The sequence below is a fragment of the Triticum aestivum genome, chromosome 5D (assembly GCF_018294505.1).
Source record: "Triticum aestivum cultivar Chinese Spring chromosome 5D, IWGSC CS RefSeq v2.1, whole genome shotgun sequence".
NCBI classification, from domain to species: Eukaryota; Viridiplantae; Streptophyta; class Magnoliopsida; order Poales; family Poaceae; genus Triticum; species Triticum aestivum.
The window spans coordinates 5,297,295-5,323,663 of NC_057808.1; the positions used below are offsets into that span (position 1 = coordinate 5,297,295).

Genomic DNA, 26,369 nt, shown 5'->3' on the forward strand with positions numbered 1-26,369 from the left:
TTGACATTAGTGTAGTGTAAAAAACGTTCTTATATTATGGGACGGAGGGAGTAGTTCATAAACAAAAGTTTGTCCTTCTCAATTTAAGTTTTCAGTTGTACAACCAAGTTCCTTCTTCATACCATGTAAATTAAACTATATAGAGCAAGTGATCTTATTTTGTTAATCTGAAATGGGATAAATTGACAGCACACTAACCATTGATACTTATGAGTTCTTGATCTGTAATACAGTGGTGTCGTGAAGCTGCCAACTCCTTCACAATGTCATTTCCTGTCATGTCTTGACCTGAACAATACCATATTGTGTTAATGCTATTTTAAACTATGTCACTTTATTCGTTAGTAAGAAATGTGATGAATTGTCAGCACTGATACTTATATGTGCAAAACCTGTCATCTGTCTGCTTGTTTATCTTTCAGAGTGGGGAGGATATAAGTGTCAAACAAGTGCAGTCTCATCAGCTTGCTCAGCTGCTTGCGCTGCAGCTCCCGAGCAGGGCTAGCCTTTCTTGAACTCTATTGAAGTGATGTCAGTTTTGTATATTATTTTGTCGGTGTGTTTAATTGCACTGGTGGCGATCTTTGATGCCCAGTGTATGTAATCTGCTGTCTGCTTGTGCTTTATTATCATAGTGGCGAACTTTGATGCCCAGTGGATGTAATATGTCGTAATTTCTTTATTGTATAGTCTAGTTTTTTTCTTATTCACGATGTTGCAGTTATTTTACTGTATATATATCCTGTCTTCGTAGTAAACCGGCCAAACCATAAAATTACAATACATAATCGGGCCGTCATGCAAATCACTATGTATGATCCACATCATGGGCCCCGTCATCTTGGTCCGTTAACAGGCCTAAATGTAAACTGGCCCACTAGTAGATTCGGGCCTTTAATAGGCCGAGTAAATCGCCGGCCCTATTTTCCCAAGAAAACTCAATGGGCTTTTAGGAGGCTGAAAAGTAGGTTGGGCCTGAAACGTGCGGAACAGCTCACGGGCCGGCAGCAGGCCGAAATAGACCCCGGCCTATGATTGTGCCAATCAAATCATGGGCTTATAACAGGCCAAAATTGTCTCGGTCCTTATTTGGCCCAATCAGATTATCGTCTGTGAGCAGGCCGGATGCCAACGGGGTCGTAGTTAGGCCCAACTATATGACGGGCTTTTAACAGGCCGAAATATATATCGGGCCGAAATGTTAAACGGGCCTTTAACAGGCCGAAACTAATATCAGGCCGAATTACTAAATGGGCCTTTATCAAGTGGGCCCAAAAGCATAGCGTCCAGGTGACGGGCCGAATCTGATATGGGCCATAATTTAGCCCAAAGCCTCTCAAAGGGCCGGACCTGATCTGGGCCATAATTTGGCCCAGAACGTGGTAGGCTTTTAACGGGCCGGATCTCATATGGGCCTTTATTAGGCCCGGAACATGGTAGACTGTTAATGGACCGGATCAAATATGGGCCGCCATTTGGCCCAAAACATGGCAGCCTGTTAATGGGCCAGCCTACTATTGGAAATATGACCTAGAGGCAATAATAAATAGGTTATTATTATATTTCCTTGTTCATGATAATCGTTTATTATCCATGCTAGAATTGTATTGATAGGAAACTCAGATACATGTGTGGATACATAGACAACACCATGTCCCTAGTAAGCCTCTAGTTGACTAGCTCGTTGATCAATAAAGTTGATCAATAGATGTTTCCTGACCATGGACATTGGATGTCGTTGATAACGGGATCACATCATTAGGAGAATGATGTGATGGACAAGACCCAATCCTAAGCCTAGCACAAGATCGTGTAGTTCGTTTGCTCAGAGCTTTTCTAATGTCAAGTATCATTTCCTTAGACCATGAGATTGTGCAACTCCCAGATACCGTAGGAATACTTTGGGTGTACCAAACATCACAACGTAACTGGGTGACTATAAAGGTGCACTACAGGTATCTCCGATAGTGTCTGTTGGGTTGGCACGAATCGAGACTGGGATTTGTCACTCCGTGTAAATGGAGAGGTATCTCTGGGCCCACTCGGTAGGACATCATCATAATGTGCACAGTGTGACCAAGGAGTTGATCACGGGATGATGTGAGTTACGGAACGAGTAAAGAGACTTGCCGGTAACGAGATTGAACAAGGTATAGGGATACCGACGATCGAATCTCGGGCAAGTAACATATCGATAGACAAAGGGAATTGCATACGGGATTGATTGAATCCCCGACATCGTGGTTCATCCGATGAGATCATCGTGGAACATGTGGGAGCCAACATGGGTATCCAGATCCCGCTGTTGGTTATTGACCGGAGAACGTCTCGGTCATGTCTGCATGGTTCCCGAACCCGTAGGGTCTACACACTTAAGGTTCGATGACGCTAGGGTTATAGGGAAAGTATGTACATGGTTACTGAATGTTGTTCGGAGTCCCGGATGAGATCCCGGACGTCATGAGGAGTTCCGGAATGGTCCGGAGATAAAGATTTATATATGGGAAGTCCTGTTTTGGTCACCGGAAAAGTTTCGGGTGATATCGGTAATGTACCGGGACCACCGGGAGGGTCCCGGGGGTCCACCAAGTGGGGCCACCGGCCCCAGAGGGCTGCATGGGCCAAGTGTGGGAGGGGACCAGCCCCAGGTGGGCTGGTGCGCCCCCCCACAAGAGGCCCAGGGCGCAGGAAAGGGGGAAGGGGGAAACCCTAGGCTCAGATGGGCCTAAGGCCCATCTAGTGGGGCGCCCCCTCTCTCCCCCCCTTTGGCCGCCCCCCCAAGCCCCATCTAGGGCTGGCCGCACCCCTTGAGGGGGGAAACCCTAGATGGGGGCGCAGCCCTCCCCCTCCCCTATATATATTGAGGTTTTGGGGCTGCCATACACACGAGAACACATCTCCCTCATGGCGCAGCCCTACCCCTCTTCCTCCTCCTCTCCCGCGGTGCTTGGCGAAGCCCTGCGGGATTGCCACGCTCCTCCATCACCACCACGCCGTTGTGCTGCTGCTGGACGGAGTCTTCCCCAACCTCTCCCTCTCTCCTTGCTGGATCAAGGCGTGGGAGACATCACCGGGCTGCACGTGTGTTGAACGCGGAGGCACCGTTCTTCGGTGCTTAGATCGGAATCAACCATGATCTGAATCGCTACGAGTACGACTCCCTCATCCGCGTTCTTGCAACGCTTCCGCATCGCGATCTACAATGGTATGTAGATGCACTCCCCTTCCCCTCGTTGCTAGATTACTCCATAGATTGATCTTGGTGATGCGTAGAAAATTTTGAATTTCTGCTACGTTCTCCAACAGTGGTATCAGAGCTAGGTCTATGCGTAGTTTCTATGCACGAGTAGAACACAAAGTAGTTGTGGACGTAGATGTTGTCAATTCTTCTTGCCGCCACTAGTCTTATCTTGTTTCGGCGGCATTGTGGGATGAAGCGGCCCGGACCGACCTTACACGTACGCTTACGTGAGACAGGTTCCACCGACTGACATGCACTAGTTGCATAAGGTGGCTAGCGGGTGTCTGTCTCTCCCACTTTAGTCGGAACGGATTCGATGAAAAGGGTCCTTATGAAGGGTAAATAGAAATTGGCATATCACGTTGTGGTTTTACGTAGGTAAGAAACGTTCTTGCTAGAAACCTATACAAGCCACGTAAAAACTTGCAACAACAATTAGAGGACGTCTAACTTGTTTTTGCAGCATGTGCTATGTGATGTGATATGGCCAGAAGATGTGATGAATGATATATGTGATGTATGAGATTGATCATATTCTTGTAATAGGAATCACGACTTGCATGTCGATGGATATGACAACCGGCAGGAGCCATAGGAGTTGTCTTTATTTTTTTTGTATGACCTGCGTGTCATTGAATAACGCCATGTAAATTACTTTACTTTATTGCTAAGCGCGTTAGCCATAGAAGTAGAAGTAATCGTTGGCGTGACAACTTCATGAAGACACGATGATGGAGATCATGATGATGGAGATCATGGTGTCATGCCGGTGACAAAGATGATCATAGTGCCCCGAAGATGGAGATCAAAGGAGCAAAATGATATTGGCCATATCATGTCACTATTTGATTGCATGTGATGTTTATCATGTTATGCATCTTATTTGCTTAGAACGAGGGTAGTAAGTAAGATGATCCCTCACTAAAATTTCAAGAGAAGTGTTCCCCCTAACTGTGCACCGTTGCGAAGGTTCGTTGTTTCGAAGCACCACGTGATGATCGGGTGTGATAGATTCTAACGTTCGAATACAACGGGTGTTGACGAGCCTAGCATGTACAGACATGGCCTCGGAACACATGCGAAACACTTAGGTTGACTTGACGAGCCTAGCATGTACAGACATGGCCTCGGAACACAAGAGACCGAAAGGTCGAACATGAGTCGTATAGCAGATACGATCAACATGGAGATGTTCACCGATGATGACTAGTCCGTCTCACGTGATGATCGGACACGGCCTAGTTTGACTCGGATCATGTATCACTTAGATGACTAGAGGGATGTCTATCTGAGTGGGAGTTCAATAATCAGATGAACTTCATTATCATGAACATAGTCAAAAGGTCTTTACAAATTATGTCATACGCTTTAGTTCTACTGTTTAAGATATGTTCCTAGAGAAAATTTAGTTGAAAGTTGGTAGTAGCAATTATGCGGACTGGGTCCGTAAACTGAGGATTGTCCTCATTGCTGCACAGAAGGCTTATGTCCTTAATGCACCGCTCAGTGTGCTGAACCTCAACGTCGTCTGTAGATGTTGCGAAACATCTGACACACACGTTTTGATGACTACGTGATAGTTCAGTGCGTATTGCTAACGGTTTAGAATTATGGCACCAAAGACGGTTTTGAAACGTCGTAGAACATATGAGATGTTCCGAAGACTGAAATTGGGATTTCAGACTAGTGCCCACGTCAAGAGGTATGAGACCTCTGACAAGTTTCTTAAGCCTGCAAACTAAGGGAGAAAAGCTCAATCGTTGAGCATGTGCTCAGATTGTCTGAGTGCCACAATCGCTTGAATCGAATGGGAGTTAATCTTCTAGATGAGATAGTGATGGTTCTCCATAGTCACTGCCACCAAGCTATTAGAGCTTCGTGATGAACTATAAATATCAAGGATAGATGATGATCCTTGAGCAACTCGCGATGTTTGACATCGCGAAAGTAGAAATCAAGAAGGAGCATCAATTGTTGATGGTTAGTGAAACCACTAGTTTCTAGAAGGGCAAGGGAAAAGGGATACTTCATGAAACAGCAAATTATTTGCTGCTCTAGTGAAGAATCCCAAGGTTGAACCCAAACCCGAGACTAAGTGCTTCTGTAATGAGGGGAACGGTCACTGAAGCGGAACTACCCTAGATACTTGGTAGATGAGAAGGCAGGCAAGGTCGACAGAAGTATATTGGATATACATTATATGAATGTGTACTTTACTAGTACTCCTAGTAGCACCAGGGTATTAGATACCGGTTCGGTTGCTAAGTGTTAGTAACTCGAAATAAAAGCTGCGAAATAAACGGAGACTAGCTAAAGGTGAGATGACGATATGTGTTGGAAGTGTTTCCAAGGTTGATGTGATCAAGCATCGCATGCTCCCTCTACCATCGAGATTTGGTGTTTGCGTTGAGCATGATTGGATTATGTTTATCGCAGTACGGTTATTCATTTAAGGAGAATAATGGTTACTCTGTTTATTTGAATAATACCTTCAATGGTCTTGCGCCTAAAATGAATCTCGATCGTAGTGATACACATGTTCGTGCCAAAAGATATAAAATAGTAATGATAGTACCACATACTTGTGGCACTGCCATTTGAGTCATATTGGTATAGAACGCATGAAGAAGCTCCATGTAGATGGATCTTTGGACTCAGTCGTTTTTGAAAAGATTGAGACATGCGAACCATGTCTATTGGTATTTATGCATGAAGAAACTCCATGCAGATGGATCGTTTGGACTCACTTGATTTTGAATCACTTGAGACATGCAAATCATACCACATGGGCAAAATGACTGAAAGCCTCGTTTTCAGTAAGATGGAACAAGAGAGCAACTTGTTGGATGTAATACATTTTGATGTGTGCAGTCCAATGAGTGCTGAGGCATGCAGTGGATATCGTTATGTTCTTACTTCACAGATGATTTGAGTAGATGCTGAGTGTATTTACTTGATGAAACACAAGTCTGAATTATTGAAAGGTTCAAGTAATTTCAGAGTGAAGTTGAAGGTCGTCGTGACAAGAGGATAAAATGTCTGTGATTTGATCATAGAGATGAGTATCTGAGTTACGAGTTTGGCACACAATTAAGACATTGTGGAAAGTATTTCACAACTAATACCGCCTGGAACACCATAGTGTGATGGTGTGTCCGGACATCATAGCTGCACCCTATTGGATATGATGCATACCATGATGTCTCTTATCGAATTACCACTATCGTTTATGGGTTAGGCATTAGAGACAACCGCATTCACTTTAAAAGGGGCACCACGCAATTCCGTTGAGACGACACCGTTTAGAGAAACCTAAGTTGTCGTTTCTTAAAAGTTTGGGGCTGCTTATGTGAAAAAGTTTCAGGCTGATAAGCTCGAACCCAAAGCGGATAAATGCATCTTCATAGAATACCCAAAACAGTTGGGCATACCTCCTATTTCAGATCTGGAAGCAAAAGTAATTGCTTCTAGAAACGGGTCCTTTCTTGAGGAAAAGTTTCTCTCGAAAGAATTGAGTGGGAGGATGGTGGAGACTTGATAAGGTTATTGAACCGTCACTTCAACTAGTGTGTAGCAGGGCACAGGAAGTTGTTCCTGTGGCACCTACACCAATTGAAGTGGAAGCTTATGATAGTGATCATGAAACTTAGGATCAAGTCACTACCAAACCTCGTAGGACGACGAGGATGCGTAATACTTCAGAGTAGTACGTGATCCTGTCTTGGAAGTCATGTTGTTGGACAACGATGAACCTATGAGCTATGGAGAAGCGATGGTGGGCCCATATTCCGACAAATGGTTAGAAGCCATGAAATCCGAGATAAATGGAGAAGAAGACGGACGTGGACGGTAATGTTACCGTCTATGAAGCTCGACTTGTGGCAAAGAGTATTTCCACAAGTTCAAGGAGTTGACTACGATGAGATTTTCTCATCCGTAGCGATGCTTAAGTCCGTCGGAATCGTGTTAGCATTAGCTGCATTTATGAAATCTGGCAGATGGATGTCAAAACAAGTTTCCTTACCAGTTTTCGTAACGAAAGGTTGTATGTGATACAATCAGAAAGGTTTTGTCGATCCTAAGGATGCTAAAAGGTATGCTAGCTCCAGCGATCCTTCTAAGGACTGGACTAAGCATCTCGGAGTTGGAATGTACGCTTTGATGAGATGATCAAAGATTTTGGGTTTATACAAAGTTTATGAGAAACTTGTATTTCTAATAAAGTGAGTGGGAGCGCTACAACATTTCTGATAAGTATATGTGAATGACATATTGTTGATCCGAAATGATGTAAAATTTCTGGAAAGCATAAAGGGTTGTTTGAAAGGAGTTTTTCAAAGGAAGACCTGGATAAAGCTGCTTACATATTGGGCATCAAGATCTATGGAGATAGATCAAGACGCCTGATGATACTTTCAAAGAACGCACACCTTGACATGATTTTGAAAGAGTTCAAAATAGATCTGCAAAGAAGGAGTTCTTGGCTGTGTTACAAGGTGTGAGTATTGAGTAAGACTCAAGACCTGACCACAGCAGAAGAGAGAGAAAGGACGAAGGTCGTCCCCTATGCTTTAGACGTAGGCTCTATAGTATGCTATGCTGTGTACCGCACACGTAGTGTGCCTTGCCATGAGTTGGTCAAGAGGGTACAATAGTGATCCGGGAAAGGATCACATGACAGCGGTCGAACTTATCCTTAGTACCTAGTGGACTAAGGAATTTTCTCGATTATGGAGGTGAAAGGGAGTTCGTCGTAAAGGGTTACGTCGATGCGAACCTTGACACTAACCCGGATGACTCTGAGTAGTAAACCGGATTCGTATAGTAGAGCAATTATTTGAAATGGCTCCAAATAGCGCGTGGTAGTATCCACAAGATGACATAGATATTTGTAAAGCACACGGATCTGAAAGGTTCAGACCTGTTCATTAATAACCTCTCTCACAAGCATAACATGATCAAACCAGAACTCATTGAGTGTTAATCACATAGTGATGTGAACTAGATTGTTGACTCTAGTAAACTCTTTGGATGTTGGTCACATGGTGATGTGACCTGTCAGTGTTAATCACATGGTGATGTGAACTAGATTATTGACTCTAGTGCAAGTGGGAGACTATTGGAAATATGCCCTAGAGGCAATAATAAATAGGTTATTATTATATTTCCTTGTTCATGATAATCGTTTATTATCCATGCTAGAATTGTATTGATAGGAAACTCAGATAAATGTGTGGATACATAGACAACACCATGTCCCTAGTAAGCCTCTAGTTGACTAGCTCGTTGATCAATAGATGGTTACGGTTTCCTGACCATGGACATTGGATGTCGTTGATAACGGGATCACATCATTAGGAGAATGATGTGATGGACAAGACCCAATCCTAAGCCTAGCACAAGATCGTGTAGTTCGTTTGCTCAGAGCTTTTCTAATGTCAAGTATCATTTCCTTATACCATGAGATTGTGCAACTCCCGGATACCGTAGGAATACTTTGGGTGTACCAAACGTCACAACGTAACTGGGTGACTATAAAGGTGCACTACAGGTATCTCCGATAGTGTCTGTTGGGTTGGCACGAATCGAGACTGGGATTTGTCACTCCGTGTAAACGGAGAGGTATCTCTGGGCCCACTCGGTAGGACATCATCATAATGTGCACAGTGTGACCAAGGAGTTGATCACGGGATGATGTGAGTTACGGAACGAGTAAAGAGACTTGCCGGTAACGAGATTGAACAAGGTATAGGGATACCGACGATCGAATCTCGGGCAAGTAACATATCGATAGACAAAGGGAATTGCATACGGGATTGATTGAATCCCCGACATCATGGTTCATCCGATCAGATCATCGTGGAACATGTGGGAGCCAACATGGGTATCCAGATCCCACTGTTGGTTATTGACCGGAGAACGTCTCGGTCATGTCTGCATGGTTCCCGAACCCGTAGGGTCTACACACTTAAGGTTCGATGACGCTAGGGTTATAGGGAAAGTATGTACATGGTTACCGAATGTTGTTCGGAGTCCCGGATGAGATCCCGGACGTCACGAGGAGTTCCGGAATGGTCCGCAGGTAAAGATTTATATATGGGAAGTCCTGTTTTGGTCACCGGAAATGTTTCGGGTGATATCGGTAATGTACCGGGACCACCGGGAGGGTCCCGGGGGTCCACCAAGTGGGGCCACCGGCCCCAGAGGGCTGCATGGGCCAAGTGTGGGAGGGGACCAGCCCCAGGTGGGCTGGTGCGCCCCCCCACAAGAGGCCCAGGGCGCAGGAAAGGGGGGAAGGGGGAAACCCTAGGCTCAGATGGGCCTAAGGCCCATCTAGTGGGGCGCCCCCTCTCTCCCCCCCTTTGGCCGCCCCCCCAAGCCCCATCTAGGGCTGGCCGCACCCCTTGAGGGGGGAAACCCTAGATGGGGGCGCAGCCCTCCCCCTCCCCTATATATATTGAGGTTTTGGGGCTGCCATACACACGAGAACACATCTCCCTCATGGCGCAGCCCTACCCCTCTTCCTCCTCCTCTCCCACGGTGCTTGGCGAAGCCCTGCGGGATTTCCACGCTCCTCCATCACCACCACGCCGTGCTGCTGCTGGACGGAGTCTTCCCCAACCTCTCCCTCTCTCCTTGCTGGATCAAGGCATGGGAGACGTCACCGGGCTGCACGTGTGTTGAACGCGGAGGCACCATTCTTCGGTGCTTAGATCGGAATCAACCGCGATCTGAATCGCTACGAGTACGACTCTCTCATCCGCGTTCTTGCAACGCTTCCGCATCGCGATCTACAATGGTATGTAGATGCACTCCCCTTCCCCTCGTTGCTAGATTACTCCATAGATTGATCTTGGTGATGCGTAGAAAATTTTGAATTTCTGCTACGTTCTCCAACACCTACTAGTGTCATCAAAATCTTTTGGGCCTTCAGCTGGGCCGGCCCATTATGGTCAGCGAAATCTCGTGGGCCTTTAGCTGGGCCGGCCCATTATGGTCCGCAAAATCTTGTGGGCCTTTAGCTGGGTCGGCCCATTATGGTCCGCAAAATCTCGCGGGCCTTTAGCTGGGCAGGCCCATTATGGCCCGCAAAATCTTGTGGGCCTTTAGCTGGGCCGGCCCATTATGGTCCGCAAAATCTTGTTAGCCTTTTGCTGGGCCGGCCCGTTATGGATCGCAAAATCTTGTGGGCCTTTAGTTAGGCGGGCCCATTTAAACTTTATGGGCCACTTTTGTGCCGTTCCACGTGTCAACATTTCATAAGCGCATCTCGCCCATTGGATGAGTGACACCTGTGCCAGCGGGGAGCTGACACATGTTTCCTCCAGCCAATGATGATTTTACACGTGGAAAATTGCCATTGGTCCGGGCTGTTAACGGGTTATCGGATCCAAAACCGGACCCGATAGCTTAACGGCGACCCGTTACGGTGGATGCCACGTGTCGGCCACCCTTGACGAAAGCACTTCTGTGACACGCGATTTTTCGTCATGGAAGTGGACACTTCCGTGATGATAATTTTGGTAATGTCATGGAACACTTCTACGACAGCACAGGTATGCCTATCTTGATTCTGTCATAAAATCGTCATGGATGTACATTTTGGTAATGTCATGGAACACTTCTACGACAAACACGTATCATCACGGAAGTGTATTTTTTTGTAGTGTTCAACTGTGGTATTATAGGAGCATACCACATCACCTTGGCAGGAACCTCTTCCTGGGGCGCTCGCCGTCAACATCACCAGGGTCACCTCGTCTGATCTTATACCACAATGCACCGCATACCGGGCATGCGTTCAAATCCTCGTACGCACCGTGGTAGAGGGTGCAGTCATTAGGGCATGCATGTATCTTCTGCACCTCCAATCCCAGAGCGCATAGAACCTTCTTTGCTCCATATGTATTGTCGGGCAATTCGTTATCCTTTGGAAGCTTCTTCTTCAATATTTTTAGTAGCTTCTCAAACCCGTTGTCAGATAAACCATTGTCTGCCTTCCATTGCAGCAATTCTAGTGTGGTACCGAGTTTTGTGTTGCCATCTTCATAATTTGGATACAGCCCTTTTTTTGTGATCCTCTAACATGCGATCGAACTTCTACTTCTCCATTTCAATTTGGCATTGTCTCTTTGCATCAACTATTACCCGGCGAAGATCATCATCGGGCACATTGTCTGGTTCCTCTTGATCTTCAGCTTCCCCCGTTGCAGCATCACCGTATTCAGGGGGCGAATAGTTGTCATCATCCTCTTCTTCTTTGTTGTCTTCCATCATAACCCCTTTTTCTCCGTGCTTGGTCCAAACATTATAGTGTGGCATGAAACCCTTCTCAAGCAGGTGGATGTGAAGGGTTTTCGAGTCAGAGTAAGACTTCGTATTCCCACAGATAGGGCATGGACAACACATAAAACCATTCTGCTTGTTTGCCTCAGCCACTTCGAGAAAATTATGCACGCCCTTAATGTACTCGAAGGTGCGTCTATCACCGTACATCCATTGTCGGTTCATCTGCGTGCATTATATATAATTAAGTGTGTCAAAAACTATTACAGAACATCATGAGTAGAGAAGTGACCAAATTAATAGAAGTTCATCATCAATTAAAACCAAAGTACAGTAGTGATCAAATGTTATTACTAAAAAAAAATACATAAAGTTCATACATAGTTCTCATTGAACAACATATAGCTCTCTAGAGCATCTAATTAATCCATACATTGAAACTATGTATAACATTTCAATGCAACAACAAATACGATCATAATCGCAACTAAAGTAACAATTGATCCAACGGCATAATGTACCAAGCCTCAGTATGAATGGCATATACTCTAATCTTTCTAATGTTCAAGCGCATTGCATCCATCTTGATCTTGTGATCATCGACGACATCCGGAACATGCAACTCCAATTTCATCTTCTCCTCCTCAATTCTTTTCAATTTTTTCTTCCAATAATTGTTTTCTTTTTCAATTAAATTTAACATATCGACAAGAGGGTCGGTTGGAATTTCCGGTTCACATACCTCCTAGATAAAAACATCTATGTCACGTTGGTCGGCATAATTGTCATAAACACTAAATGAAACAAATAGTTATAAAAGATGATATATACCACATCCGAATCATAGACAGGACGAGGACCGACGGGGCGGATACCAAAACCATCGCACTATATAATAACAAACAATAATAAAAGTAAGAAAATTATACAAGTATCTATCTAAATCATACAAGGAGCTTGGAGAGGAGAAATCTTAAGTGTGGCTCGGGCATTTCATCGAACACCTCATGTGCATAGGAGGTGAGCTAGAGCAACACACACATCTCCCACGGTCGGCCAAAAAAACAGAGCAGTGGCACTATTCGCAGTTGGTGGCTAGAACCGGGACTAAAGAACAACATTTGGTCCCGGTTCCAGCCACCAACAGGGGCTAAAGGTGTTGGGTCAGAAGCGAGGCCCATTGGTCTCGATTCGTGTCTGGAACCGGGACCAAAAGGGTCAGACGAACCGGGACCAATGGCCCCCAAGGCCCGGCCGACGCCCTGGCCTCACGAACCGGGACTGATGCCCCCTTTGGTCTCAGTTCGGGAGTGAACCGCGATTAATGCCCTTACCCAGGCCTTAACCAAAGCCCTGTTTTCTACTAGTGCAAGATCGCGGCGACGGCGCACGGTAATGATTCTGGTAGGAGGCTTGCCTTGCCTCACGTGGGTTAGGCGGAGTGGAGTGGTTCCATCTTGGTCTCTTCTACCAGTTATTTAACACGTACGTACACATCTAATTGTCCTTGTTCTATTGGTTGAATCTGCAGTTAGCCTGACAGCCTCCGGGTTGGGGAAAGCTTCAGAGGAAAAGACAAGGCAAAGAGGCAAGTAGCAAAAGATGAGAATATACAGAAAGAAGCAAGTAGTTGGGTTGGTCATACGTCGCATCAATCGCTTCTCCCACGGCCCGACTCCTAACCTTCGCCTCACTAATCAGCTGGGGTTTGCTTCATTGCGGTCAACCACTCAACCAGGTGCGCAAATTCCTAGCAGATCTATATGCTTCTTCTTTGATCTAGTAACTACTGTAGTTCGTAGCCGATTGCAGTTTTGTTAAGTACTCTGATTCTATCGGTTGGGAGGTTGCCGGAAATTTTCTGCATCTGCTGAGCAGATCGTGGTTAGAAGACCATTCTACTCGCCCTGCTTACCATTTTCCTTGGATCTACTCACCGTGCCCGGGTGTTCTATTCTCCTGCTTCCAGTGAATATTGGACCTTTTTTGGGTTCAACGAGCATCCGCAGGCTTGGCCCTTCTTTTGTGTGTGTGTGTGTGTGTGTGTGTGTGTGTGTGTGTGTGTGTGTGTGTGTGTGTTGGGGGGATCCGCAGGCTCAGTTCATCCGACGAAGATTCTTGACGTTTAATTCAGGACGAGAAATGAATAACTCTTCTTGTCCCTGGGTTGTTTCCTTCCACCTTTTTATCAGAGAAAAGGCCATGAAGGCGTTTCCATCCACTTCCCTGTATCCATTACTTTGAACTACTTTAGAGGGGCAAGTGCTTTTTAGGTTGATTTTGTGGGGTTTACCACAAGAGGAAAACGAGGCCCGGCCTGTTCTTATTCAAGCTTGTTTACCTTTGAACAATTCCACGGTCACTCGGGATGCTTTTTATGTTGGTTATGCATTTTACATCCGTACTAGCAACGATTTAATAAGGTTGCTCTTGTTCTCACTCTCCAGGATACTGTGTCGTCTAATTGCAAATGGATCGCCATTCAAGTACTACACAAAGTGACCTGGAGCGCATGCTTTGGGATGAAAAGGTAGAACCGAAGGCCCTTCCACTATCACTGCTGGAAGATATCACCAATGGATTTTCTGATGAGCGGGAAATTGGCAGAGGTGGGTTTGCAGTGGTCTATAAGGTAAGACAACTCTCAACTGTCATAGTTAGTTGATCTCAAGATTTTAGTTCATGCCACAAACAGTTGCAAATGTAGGGAATGCTTGAGAACGGTGCGGCCATTGCTGTGAAGAGACTATCTAAGACATATATGTATGAGAAAGAATTCCTCCGAGAGGTTGAATGTCTGATAAAGGTGAAGCACAAAAATGTGGTACGGTTTATTGGATATTGTGTTGACTCACAAGGGAGAGCAGACAGCTACAATGGAAAATTTGTCATGGCAGATGTACTACAAAGATTGCTCTGCTTTGAGTACCTACCTCATGGAGCTCTTGATCAGTACATCACTGGTAGACAAAGTTTTATTTGAACATATGTTTCTTTTTTAAGATTATTTGGTCCAAATATCCCATCGGTATAAGACTAACCATGTGGTATACCACCTACCGTCCAAAGATTTAAGGTTTGCATGTATGTCAAATAATACTAAACTAACTTTCTATTCTCCCTTACATAGATGCATCTACTGGACTTGACTGGAGAAAGCGCTACAAAATAATCAATGGGGTTTGTGAGGGTTTACATTACCTCCACCAAAATCGAATTATTCACTTGGATCTTAAACCTCAAAACATTTTGTTGGATGATAATATGCTACCAAAAATTGCTGATTTTGGTCTAGCAAGGTGCTTTAATGAAAAGCAAAGTCGCGCTTTCACAACAAAAATATGGGGAACGGTGTGAGCGAGCTAAGCCTATTCAAATCTCATTTTTTTTATTGTTATGATTTAGACCCTTTGCTGATTAACTTATTCGATCAATATTAATTTTTTGAAGGGGATATTTGGCACCGGAATTCAGCAACCGCGAAGTCACATACCGTTTTGACTTATACAGTCTTGGCGTCATAATCATAGAGATACTAACCGGAAAGAGGGGCTATGAAGATGTTGAGAATGTAAGAACACTTTGTCACCTTTCTAATATAAAGGCTTCATTTTAACTTCGATTTAATTTTTTAGTACCATGGTACCTTTTATTTTGTAGAGGTTTGCATGTATGATACCACTCTATTTATAGTAAATTACAAAATGCAACCTTTGTTAAGGAGAATAATATGTAAAATTATTACCAGATTACATCATGTTTAGGACTAAAAAATTCTAGAAAACTAACATGAACCAACTTTTTTTGGTTTTAACATCGATGTAGCATGGTTAATTTTAGCAACAAATGGTCCACAATGGAATTCGTCCTTTTTTGAGACTTTGTTTGATATCATTCTTAGCATATAGAGTCATATGGACAAAAAGTAATAGGACAAATTACTTCCAGAGCTGTGGGAGCTTAATGCAAAAAAAATGCAGTCTTTAAAGACCTAGTGAGTACTAATAACAATGGTGAGAGAATAGAAGTAAAAATGCATCAGAATACTTAGTCGATCGTATGAGTTGACTAATTATGCAAAAAGAATAAATTATTGGTTAAATGGTTATAGTTATAGTCCTAATTCACCAGGGGTCAAATATTTGGTTTGACGACACATGTCTCGTTAATATGGATTATTATTTCAGTGGTCGACGGTATTCCGTCGATTGTGGTGACTTCATCGATTTTAAATTTCCGCGACTAGTCTTCGTGTGGGCAGTGGAGTAAGAACCATCATGTTGACTCGGTTTAAATTATCTCGAACTTCAACAAGTGTCTAGCTACTTTTTCTTGGTTGAACTCACTGGCGCCTAGTTACTGTTGAAATCCATGGAAACACCTTAACTCTTTATGATTAATTAGCATAAGTACCCCACTTAGATTTTATTTCAAACTTGTTTTGTACACTGAGGTCCAAATGTATGTGACTATGCACTTCTACATCGTGTTTTGCGATAGTATATTAAACTAGATATGTAGTGTATAACACATATTTTCATGAATCACATATGCAATTTGTAGATACTTGAAAGTTGGAGTTACAGATTGGACAAATCAGAAAGAGACATACAGCTGGAGCAAGTACGAGTATGCGCTGAGATAGGGATAGAGTGCATCGAGTCCAACCCAGCGAAAAGACCAGTTAGTGTGCAGCATATTATCACTCGGCTCGATGAAACAAGAAGTATGGACAGTTCTATCGAAGCTGCCGTGACAAGATCATCAAGACCACAAGTAATGCTCGCTCCAGGAACATGGCGTCCTCCAACAACCTTACATTTGGGAGCTTTTTTATATCCTAGTTTTTAAGTAACCTTAATAGTTATTTCATGATTGATATTTGACTTAAGAATTAGCAGATCTGTTTTGTTTTCACTTTTGTTTCTTAACGGTGGATGAGGTGAAGTGTCGTTGCTTGTTATGCAGGTGGAAGCTGATTCCGGCGATCTGCATTGTGGTGGGCTTAAGGAAAGCTCCGAGGTGAGTTACCCCGAAACGTATAGTATTAATTTTCAGACAAGCAATATTCAAGTGTTCCGTTCCCCTTAATATATAGAAACTCTATTCGTCATCCAGGGTGAAGAATAAGTAATTCTTCACCCTGGTGCAAACTTCTCAAGAAATCTTACCGCACGCATGTCGTTCTCTTACTTCACCGGCATATTGTAATCTTACCTCACATGCATTGAATTCTCACCCGCATGTTATAATATTACCTCATCCCGCACATGCGTGTGGTAATCTTACCTCACATGGTTTATACTGCTGCATACACCATGATCGTTAATCCTAATTCACAATGGCAATGATTTGTTGGTACTAAAAGGTCCACTGATAAGTTGGTACATCCCAAATGCACACAACACTAGAAAAACATAAGTACGTAATTTTGAATGTTGGTTGAAGAACTGCCAAATCCATCAATTAGAAATGGGCATTACAAAAACACCTTGAAAGAAGGAAAGCACAGAATAAAGGCCGGTGCAAAAAGAAGAAGAAAGGAAAAATACTACTCGGTTTATCAAGGGAAACCGGGCGAAAACCTGAATGCCGACAAGCACATCTAGCCAACCTAGCCCTAAAGAATCACAAGACATACGAAATGCCGGCACGGCCGACAACACACGACACATGCAGCCGGGCATTCGAGCGTCGCCTACACTGCTACCAAAGTGGGCATCAAAACCAGCACATTGAATTCGCCGCCACAAGCATATTTGCCAATGTCAGTCGACACCAAAGAGGAAGTATGTAATTATGTGCCTTTTTTGTTGTTGATGGTGGTGTTGCTGCTGCTGCTGCAGATGAGCTCTGTCTCCGAGCTGGTGGATGAGGTAATGTCGGTGGCTGTTTGTGCTACGTCATCCGACCAACTGCGGCAAATTAGTCCACCCAAAGGACTAGAAGAGATGGATAACGAGGTGAGTTTTACCACCAAAAGGAGGCATTTTTCCCGCATAACAGAGATACTACTTGTGCACTGCCATTAGCTGCTGCTTGTAGTGGTGGTGTGGTGCTGCCATGACAAATTTGTGCATATATGTACTGGATGATGTAGACATTCCTCGGGTGTTCATTTTGGGTTTCAAACCAAACAGTGGGTCTTTACTTGTTTGTCACTAGTTTTTGCCATCGTGATCGGAAAGACAAAACAAAAAAAGTGAATTGACTTTGAATATCCCAAGCGCCGCTGAAGATAAAAGAAAAGAAAAGACTCTGAACATTCCTATGTAGAGCAATAACACAAGTTGCTTTTTTTTACCAACAAGACAAGTGACTTCGGCTTAATCATTTTTCTTAAAATAAGACAATGGTGAAATCAGTTAAAAACTTCTCTATTTCATTTGTTTTTTGGGTTTTTTAAGTTCAAACTCAATTTTTACTCAGGCAAAAATAAAAGCATGCCTTGCCAAACAAAGAACGAGTGGAGAATACTGGTTAACAGAAAACGAGGAAGTAAATAACCGATAGATATACATACTGGGCACATCTTATACCAATATAAAAAGACCTAAAGAGGTAGGTCCAACTAATCTAGGCTATTAAATCATATCAATCCAATGACCTAGATTGCTTCAATGGTGAGTAATCAACATATTTAACGTGTAATTAATGCCATACCAAATATTAACGGCATCACTAATCATATAATTAAGGTGCTATTAATATCCAATCTAATATGAGCATGCAATTAGTAGACTATCTAATAACAACGTGCATTGCATGCACACATTTACTAATAGAAGTTAAAATGCATTTTTGTTCCTTATGCATTGCTTGGATAAATGTCTACACTCTCTACCATCATTTAAAGCTCATTTGAAACTTATAAACAATGAATGTATACAATTAGGTATTTATAATAATAATATTGGCATGCCGATTATCTATAAACAATGAATGTAATATTCCTTGTGTGGTTTTTAGCATAAAATTGGCATGCCGATTATCTATAGTATAGGTTTTACTTTATTTGTGGGAGTAAAACACTATTAGGTATTTATAATAATAATAATAATAATAATAATAATAATGATGATGATGATGATGATGATGATGATGATGATGATGATGATGATGATGACCAAAATATTGACATTTTTTATGATGTCCCCGAAGAGATCTAAAAGAAGGGATATCTCAGTGATTTTACCATGCATGGGCTATTACTGCTTAGAAAACTAGAGAAAAACATAAAAAAATCATATATTGACCCTCGGGCCACTTTGCTAGTTATTACTATTACAAGCAAACTTCTTCATGTTTTCTCTTCTCGTCGGTCCTTTAAAAATGTATGGTGACATAACCTTTTTTGCTTGGGAGCATTGGACACCTATTAAACTTGTTTTCACTGAGCACATACTTCAAAAAGATTGAGCATATACTTTTCTTGTTGCAATCAGGATTTATCATTCTCCAGACCATCAAGCTTTTTGTTGTATCGAAGTCCAACTATGCCAGGTAATCCATCTACCTTTCCATACCAATATGACACTTATTTCTCCAAGAAATCCATATATGCTTGATAAATGGTTTAATGTCTTAGAAAATATAAATGATTAAACATAATATGCATAAATGAAACCATATACATAGTAAGGGGGTTAACCGGCACACTAGAGTTTTTTTTTGGCAAAATTGCCGAACAGCATACACCATATGAAAATAGCACGATAATATAAGAACCATATACCCAATAAGTTACTTCAAACACCGTGATAACTATGACCGAGGAGGCGAAAAAGTTTTAAAAAAATGTACCCCCGGTAACTTATGTGAAAATAACACGATAACTTGCATACCACAAACGTAGTAACTTATGTAGCCCATGTGTGGTCACTTTTGACCCCCCCCCCCCCCCCCCCCAAAAGAAAGAACATCCCACAGGTAATAATCTTGGTAACTTACGTACAAATACCGCGATAATTTTGACCAACAAGAGGAAAAAGTTGTTGAAAAACATACTCCGATAACTTATGTGAAAATAGCATGGTAATATATGGTCCATGTGTGGTAACTTTTGAGCCCAAAAACAGTCGTCGAAACATACCAACATGAGATCTAATTTCAAAGATCACGTTGCGATGAATTTTTTTATGTGAAAACGATTTTGCATCGCACTGACGATTTGAGTTATAAAACATTTTGAATTTTTAAAATGGGAAGAAACTAGTATGATATCGGCTTTGTTGTCCTATAGTGCATACATACATGTACATGTGGAGAAAAGTGGGATCTCGCAAAAAAGGACGGGAGAACCATTTTTTATGCCCCTGAAAATTTATGTGGAAATACCAGGATAACTAGCATACCACATGCGTGGTAAGTTACATAGCCCAAGCATAGTAATTTTTTACCCCAAAAAAATCGTCGAAACATACCAACATGAGATTTACTTTTGAAGATCTCGTCGCGATGAATCTTTTATGTGAAAACGGTTTTTGCAGCGGACCAACAGTTTAAGCTGCAAAACATTTTGGATTTTCAAAATAGTGAGAATATAGAATGACATTAGTTTTTTGTCTTCTAGTGCATATATGCATGTAATTAGAGAAAAAATACATGTGAAGAATAAGTGGGACAACCAAATACTCCTTTCGTCCACAATTACTTGTCGCGGAAGTGGATAAAAATGGATATATCTAAAACTAAAATACATCTGGATACATCCATTTCTTGAACAAATATTTCCGAACGGAGGGAGTATGTGGTGGCACTCAGTTACCGGTTATCACGGTCCTACATAGGAACATATTACATGTGCATATGTCCATCGTTCGAATGAGATTATGTATTGTGCAACAATGTCCTGCGGTGCAGAGAAGCACCAAAGCTACGAGTCCTCGCGTCAAGAAATCACTATCATTTTGAACAGTACCGTGATCAGTTAAGTGAGGCAGTAGGTATAGTTGGTTTTCATTTAAGGAACCAGTATGGTCTCTTTGGTTCGAAGGATTTTCATAGAAAGTTTTTCTTAAATGCATTTCAGAAAAGAAAGTTTGAGTATTGGAATACTTAGAAATTGTCCTATGTCAATTAATTGTTACTAGATTTGTAGGATTGAATGTTATATATTTCTTTTCTCCTTTTCGATGCATTTTATAGAAAGTTGTTATGCATAAACCTGCAGTCGGACGTACTCACCAGAAGAGGCCGGATGAGCTGGTCGCCGTGCGGCTTTTGAAAAGCAGGAGCAGTCTGCTGGAGCATTTCACACTTGACACTCTACGGGCAGCGACGGAGGAGTTCGACGACAACTGTCGGATCGGGTCCGGGAGATTCGGGTCGGTATATCGCGGCACGCTCCCGGACGGGCGCGAGGTGGCGATAAAACGGGCCAAGTCTTGGAACCGCGACATCGAGATGGCCTTCAACTCGGAGATGATTGCTCTGGCGCGCGCCAGCCACGAGAACATCGTGTGCCTGCTGGGGTGCTGCTCTGAGTCCGGTGAATGCGTGCTAGTGTACGAGCTCATGATCAATGGCACCCTCTACGACCAGCTCCACAAGCGCAGTCCCATGGCGGCGCCGGTGCTGTGGTGGCGCGGCCGCCTCACCATCGCGCTGCACGCCGCGCGCGGCATCGAGTACATGCACGTCCACACCGTGCCGCCCATCATCCACCGCGACATCAAGTCCGCCAACATCCTCCTTGGCAATTTGTGGATCGCCAAAGTCACCAACTTGGGGCAATCCTCTGTCCTCAATCCCCTCGACGACAACGGTGACAACCCGCAGAAGCAGTGGGGCACGGCGGGGTACAAGGACCCGGAGTACTACCGCTTGCAGCACATGATGGACAAGAGTGACGTGTACAGCTTCGGGGTGGTGCTCCTGGAGCTCATGTCCGGCTGCCATGTCGTGCAGCGGTATGCCGAGAGCGTGATGCCGAAGAACATTGTCGACTTCGCCGTGCCGCACATCGTCGCCGACGACGTCGCGCGTGTGCTCGACCCACGTTTGCCCACGCCGACATCTCACGAGGCCGAGGCCCTCGCCTACGTCGGCTACCTCGCCGCGGACTGCGTCGGCCCCATCGGACACGAGCGCCCCTCCATGACCGAGGTCGTGGACGCCCTCGAGCGCGCGGTCGCGGCCTGCTCCACGCCGCCGGTCTCCCCCTAGCGAGGCCGGCATCGACCGTCACGCACGCAATGTTGCATTCAATCTTGATTCATGTACTATCATGCACAATGTAAACAACGATAAACAAATGAATAGAGCTTACATCTTCCCTTTCTTCTTCTCGAAGCTGCCGCCGCGTTTCTTCCTCTTGCCATTTTCGCTCCTCCTCGAGTTTCTTTCCTTTCTGCAGGCAGATGTTATTACAAACTTGTCCTCATCAGCAAACAGGTGGTCTTCCTTGCTCCTCTGTTTGTGAAGCTTTCTCTTTCTCCTTGAAAGTGCTTTGATGTATGTACTTTGACTGCAGAAACACAAATGCATGGCACCAGAAAACAAGTAAACCCGTTAGACGGCACATTGAAAGATCCCAATATATATATGGCGGTTGATTTCGGCATGGAGATGCAAACTATGGATGATGGTTTGACGCGGAGGGATGGTGGTGTAGCAGCGGCGGTCAATCGCATGTAGCTGCTGAGATTGTGGAAAAGCGGCGGCGACAACACATGAGTGACGTCGATGGTATGAGGGTGCTACACGAGCACCCGGTCTCGAGTTCGATGGTGAAAGCCTTGGTCTGACCTATGTTGGTTATACCTGGCAATGGCGATGTTTCTACATCGTTACCTTGTTGAAGACATTGCTCGGATATGCTCGGACTGATTCTTCAGAGTGAAAACCTAGATTCCAGCCTGTGTGGTTGAATCCGGTGATGCGGCGATTGTACATCGCTCCCTTCTTGAAGGCGTTGCTGTTGAAGAACCTCGTCGTTCATGTGGTGTCATAACATGGTTGGCGCGGATATGGTCTTTGTTGTAGTTTGCCAATCGTAGATCTGATTGCTTTGTTTTTTTTGTCTCTCGCCTACTTATAGCTTTGGTCATACATGACTTTGCTATTTGTCAGCGTGTTTTGTGTGTGGGAGGATTTGGCTGTGTGCATCCTAGCTATGCAGAGGCCGGGTGTGTGCTCTTTGTGTTTGTATCTTTTTTATGCTCCATTTTGAGCCAATAAAATCCACCATTTATCGAAAAAATGTAGTTAATGTTTTTTGCGGGGACCTCTATGGTTGGTTATTCTGACTGCAGAGGTACGGCTCGAGCATCGCGTTGGAACCCAATACGGCAATACCTGCACCGCCAACTGAAAATGTTGCAACCACACGGCAGTCTCCAAATCATTGGGGAAAAAAGATGGAAATGTTGCAAGCTGAAAATTGAAAGAATAGACGGTATCACAAAATATATATAGATTGAACATGTACAAATGATATGGTTGTATTTGTTCTGCAGAACAATTCATTCCACGTGTCCTTGTACTAATTCTGTAGACATACAGTGAGTGGAAATTATAAGTCGTGTGATGAAGATAAGGAAAAAAATCAAGCGCATCTTATATTTTGGGAAGGTGGGCGTACCTGCTAAGAGCATCTCTATTCGACCCCTCATATTAATTCACCATCCTTTAATTTTCCATATTTCGGGGAATTAAACTTTTGCCCATCTCCCAAAACTGAATCCAGCCAAAAAAAAGAGCATCTCTCTCTCTCTCTCTCTCTCCAGGAGCACGGCGCATCAACGAACACGAGCAGGAGCCCGGCGTGGCGTTGCTGCTCCCCGTTCGTGTACTCGTTGCTGCTCGCAGCCTGGCCAGCCGTGCTCGTCGCCCGCGGAGGTGCTCGACCGCCACGCCTGCACGTCCGCTCCGCTGCAAGCTGGCTAGCCGAGGCTTGTTCGCTCCACGCGGAGCAGCCCGGGGCGGGGGCGTGATGCAGGGACGGCCTTGGACGCTGAGCCCGGCGACGGCAGCCCGTTCGCGCGCACTGAGAGTTGTTTCGCCGCGCTCATGAGCTCACCTCACCGGCGAGGTCTGGCAGCGGCGGCGGAGAAAGAAAAATTTGAGTGCCCTCAAGGTGTTTGAGAGAATGTCAAGGAGAGAAGAGTGGAGTGGACGGAGGAGAAAGACTGCTGACATGTGGGCCCCCCTGTCATAACGGTCAGTCCTGACATGTGGGCCACAGATGTCAGTTTCCCGTTTCAAACGTTTGAAACAGTCATCAACCGAAAGGTATAGTTTTCAGGGATGAATTACGAAAAAAATGGTAGTTCTCGGTCAAAATTTTCAAAGTTGTAGTTCTGTGGGACGCCAACCACAAAAGTGGTAGTTTTTTTTTGTCAAATACTCGTTAGCTAGGGCATTGTACATGAGTTCAGATTTAAGAAATACTCCTACGGATGCAAGTGACTCTTAGGTATAGGCGCTAGAAAAGAAATTTCAACTGAAGTGGTATATGGGCGGCCTTTATATTCTCCACTCTGCAGAACACAGCCCAAGGTTCGGCAAAGTGGAGCTCCAAGCCTGCAACCATAGCAGAAATACGGCCATGGAGCAACAGCGTGCAACTGAGCTGTGCAAGTTATCCCTCTTTAGTGGTGTACTGTTTCATGATCTCCACCGAAATAAACACTAATTCAATGCTGCTTCTAGATTCTAGCCATGTGAGATATGTCTAAAATTCTTGTGCATATTTTGTTACTGAATAGTGCCATGTCTGAATAGCATCCTCTAAACCTGTCTACTATGGGGAGGAGAAGGAACAGCCAAGGGGATGGACAAGGGCCTGTTACCTTCTTGGATGTCGTCTTCGGCGAAGGCCGCCAGGGGCCGGGGCGGAGGCGAGGAGGATGCCGCCTCCTGCTTCTTGCGGAGCTGCGGCCCGTACGTGCCTCTGCATCCTTCCCGGCTTGGGCGGCGAACCGTGGAGGATGGTGCTCGGTGGACTCAGGAGTACGAGCTGCGGGCGGGCTAGACGGAGGAGCTGTAGGGAGGAACCAGCCGCCGACGTGATAAGTTGATGCGACGCGGCCGCGGGGCGGGGCCAGCGACGGCGGGCGGCGGCTAGGTTGGGAGAGAAAACGGTGAGGTGGATGACCGGTGGGGGCTCCAGTGGCAGTTTCTCCGTGAATAGAAGCAACCCTTCAAATTTGTTCCCTTCATTTCGAATTAATTGAAGTCTTGTATTTGAAATTCCGTATATTTTACTATGTATACATATATAAAAACTGTAATACCACTATATCAAAATTATACACGATCACCATGAATCTGAAGTTGATGAGGAGAATTTTTTATTTTAACGTTTTTGTCTATAAAGTTAGCCAACTTAAATGAAATCTGACTCAGAGCACAGTTATGATTTTATTTTGCGGTGAGAGCACAGTTATGATTTAACTAATCTAGAATGGAGTAAAAGAGTAGGTATAAGGAATGCACTGTGGCGCGGCTAGTCTACCCTCACCCTCTAAGGGAGAACATCCGATTCACCCTGACTCGTTATGCACACGATGCATCCCAGGCACATTTTACATCTTAAAAAATTATTTTAGAAAAATATCTATGACATAGATAATATTGGTATCTAACATACCATAAAACTTCAGATAAGAATTCATTGCAGAAGCCACCGAGAGGGAAAAAAGTAGACATACCCCACACCAAGTTGGTATTTTTTGGGTATCAAATAAAGTCCATCATTGCTGCTAAAGCTATTATTTTCTAACTAAAAAAGGGCAATGCTATTTTTTCACTTTTGAATTAGTTATAAAAAATAAAATTTATACATAAATCACCATGCCACCATGTATTCTAATGTTTTGCCTACATGTGCTGTAAATATTACTCCCTCCATTCCATAATGTAGTGCATATAGATTTTTTCATCAACTTTGACCAAGTTTTTGAAGAAAAACATTTACATCTAGAATGCCAAACATATACATATATATCATTATACTCATCTCAAGATGTAGTTTCATATTTTATATATTAGGTATTCTAGATATAAATAGTTTTCTCTATCAATTTGGTCAAAGTTTACAAAGTTCAACTTTTCAAAAAATCTATATGCACTATATTTTGGAACGGTGGGAGTACCTGATTCTTCTTTTATGAAACATTTTCTAGTAGCTTTGAACGGATGTCCGGTGCACCGGGTGTATGTACATTTTGAAATTTTCCTCAATATCACCCTTCTCTGTTCCGGCTCCGCTAGACTCAACTCCAAAGGAAGAAACATGCAGTCCGCCGGGACTCATCGTGCACCCAGTGCATAAAGTCCGAGTAGAAAACTTAAAAAAGGTTATTTTAAAGTATATGACATAGATAATGCTAGTATGTAACACGTCAAATTAGAATTCACAAACACAAGCTGCCCAGAAGAAAAAGGAACATATGATTCTGATACCGAGCAGTACTTCGTGTAATTCAGGATTAAAATTTGGCGTGCAGTCACTTTCGACAACAAATCAGCTACTCATTTTTTTCCCGGGTTACGTGAAAAACTAAATTATATATTGTACTTAAAATTTCAGTGCTAAACACATCCATTTGAGCGACAAGTAATATGGATCATAGGGAGTACTTAAAAACCCGTGACTACATATCCATATCGTTTCTACCTAGGGTTACGAAATAGGAGGTGGTGGCTGCTCATCCCTTCAACCGCTGGCGCCGCTGCCGTGATGGTGGGGGACGAGGGAACCTTAGATTTGAGTTACCCGGTCCGTGGTAGCGGTATGAACAGTTTTAGGGTTTGTCCCCGATCATCGGTGGCGAGACGATGGTGGCGGCGTCGGGATGGGATAACGGCTCTCCCTCACCCTTATTTCGGCGGTGCT

General features: G+C 43.9%; 1 protein-coding gene across 3 annotated transcripts; it reads left to right on the forward strand.

Moving 5' to 3' along the window:
- Window positions 1-13,045: 13,045 nt before the first annotated feature.
- LOC123119063 (proline-rich receptor-like protein kinase PERK4) lies at window positions 13,046-21,809 on the forward strand. Of its 3 annotated transcripts, none has more exons than XM_044538719.1 (10): window positions 13,046-13,265; window positions 13,975-14,159; window positions 14,235-14,490; window positions 14,658-14,880; window positions 14,978-15,098; window positions 16,091-16,303; window positions 16,496-16,549; window positions 17,374-17,490; window positions 18,973-19,030; window positions 20,700-21,809. In XM_044538719.1, the coding sequence occupies exons 2-10, from the start codon at window positions 13,998-14,000 to the stop codon at window positions 21,692-21,694; spliced, it is 2,199 nt and encodes a 732-aa protein (XP_044394654.1). In that variant the 5' UTR covers window positions 13,046-13,265; window positions 13,975-13,997; the 3' UTR covers window positions 21,695-21,809. The 3 variants fall into 3 exon arrangements, with proteins under 3 accessions (XP_044394654.1, XP_044394656.1, XP_044394655.1); XM_044538721.1 differs by having other exon boundaries at window positions 13,074-13,265; window positions 14,223-14,490; XM_044538720.1 differs by having other exon boundaries at window positions 13,265-13,411.
- The last annotated feature ends 4,560 nt before the right edge of the window (window positions 21,810-26,369 follow it).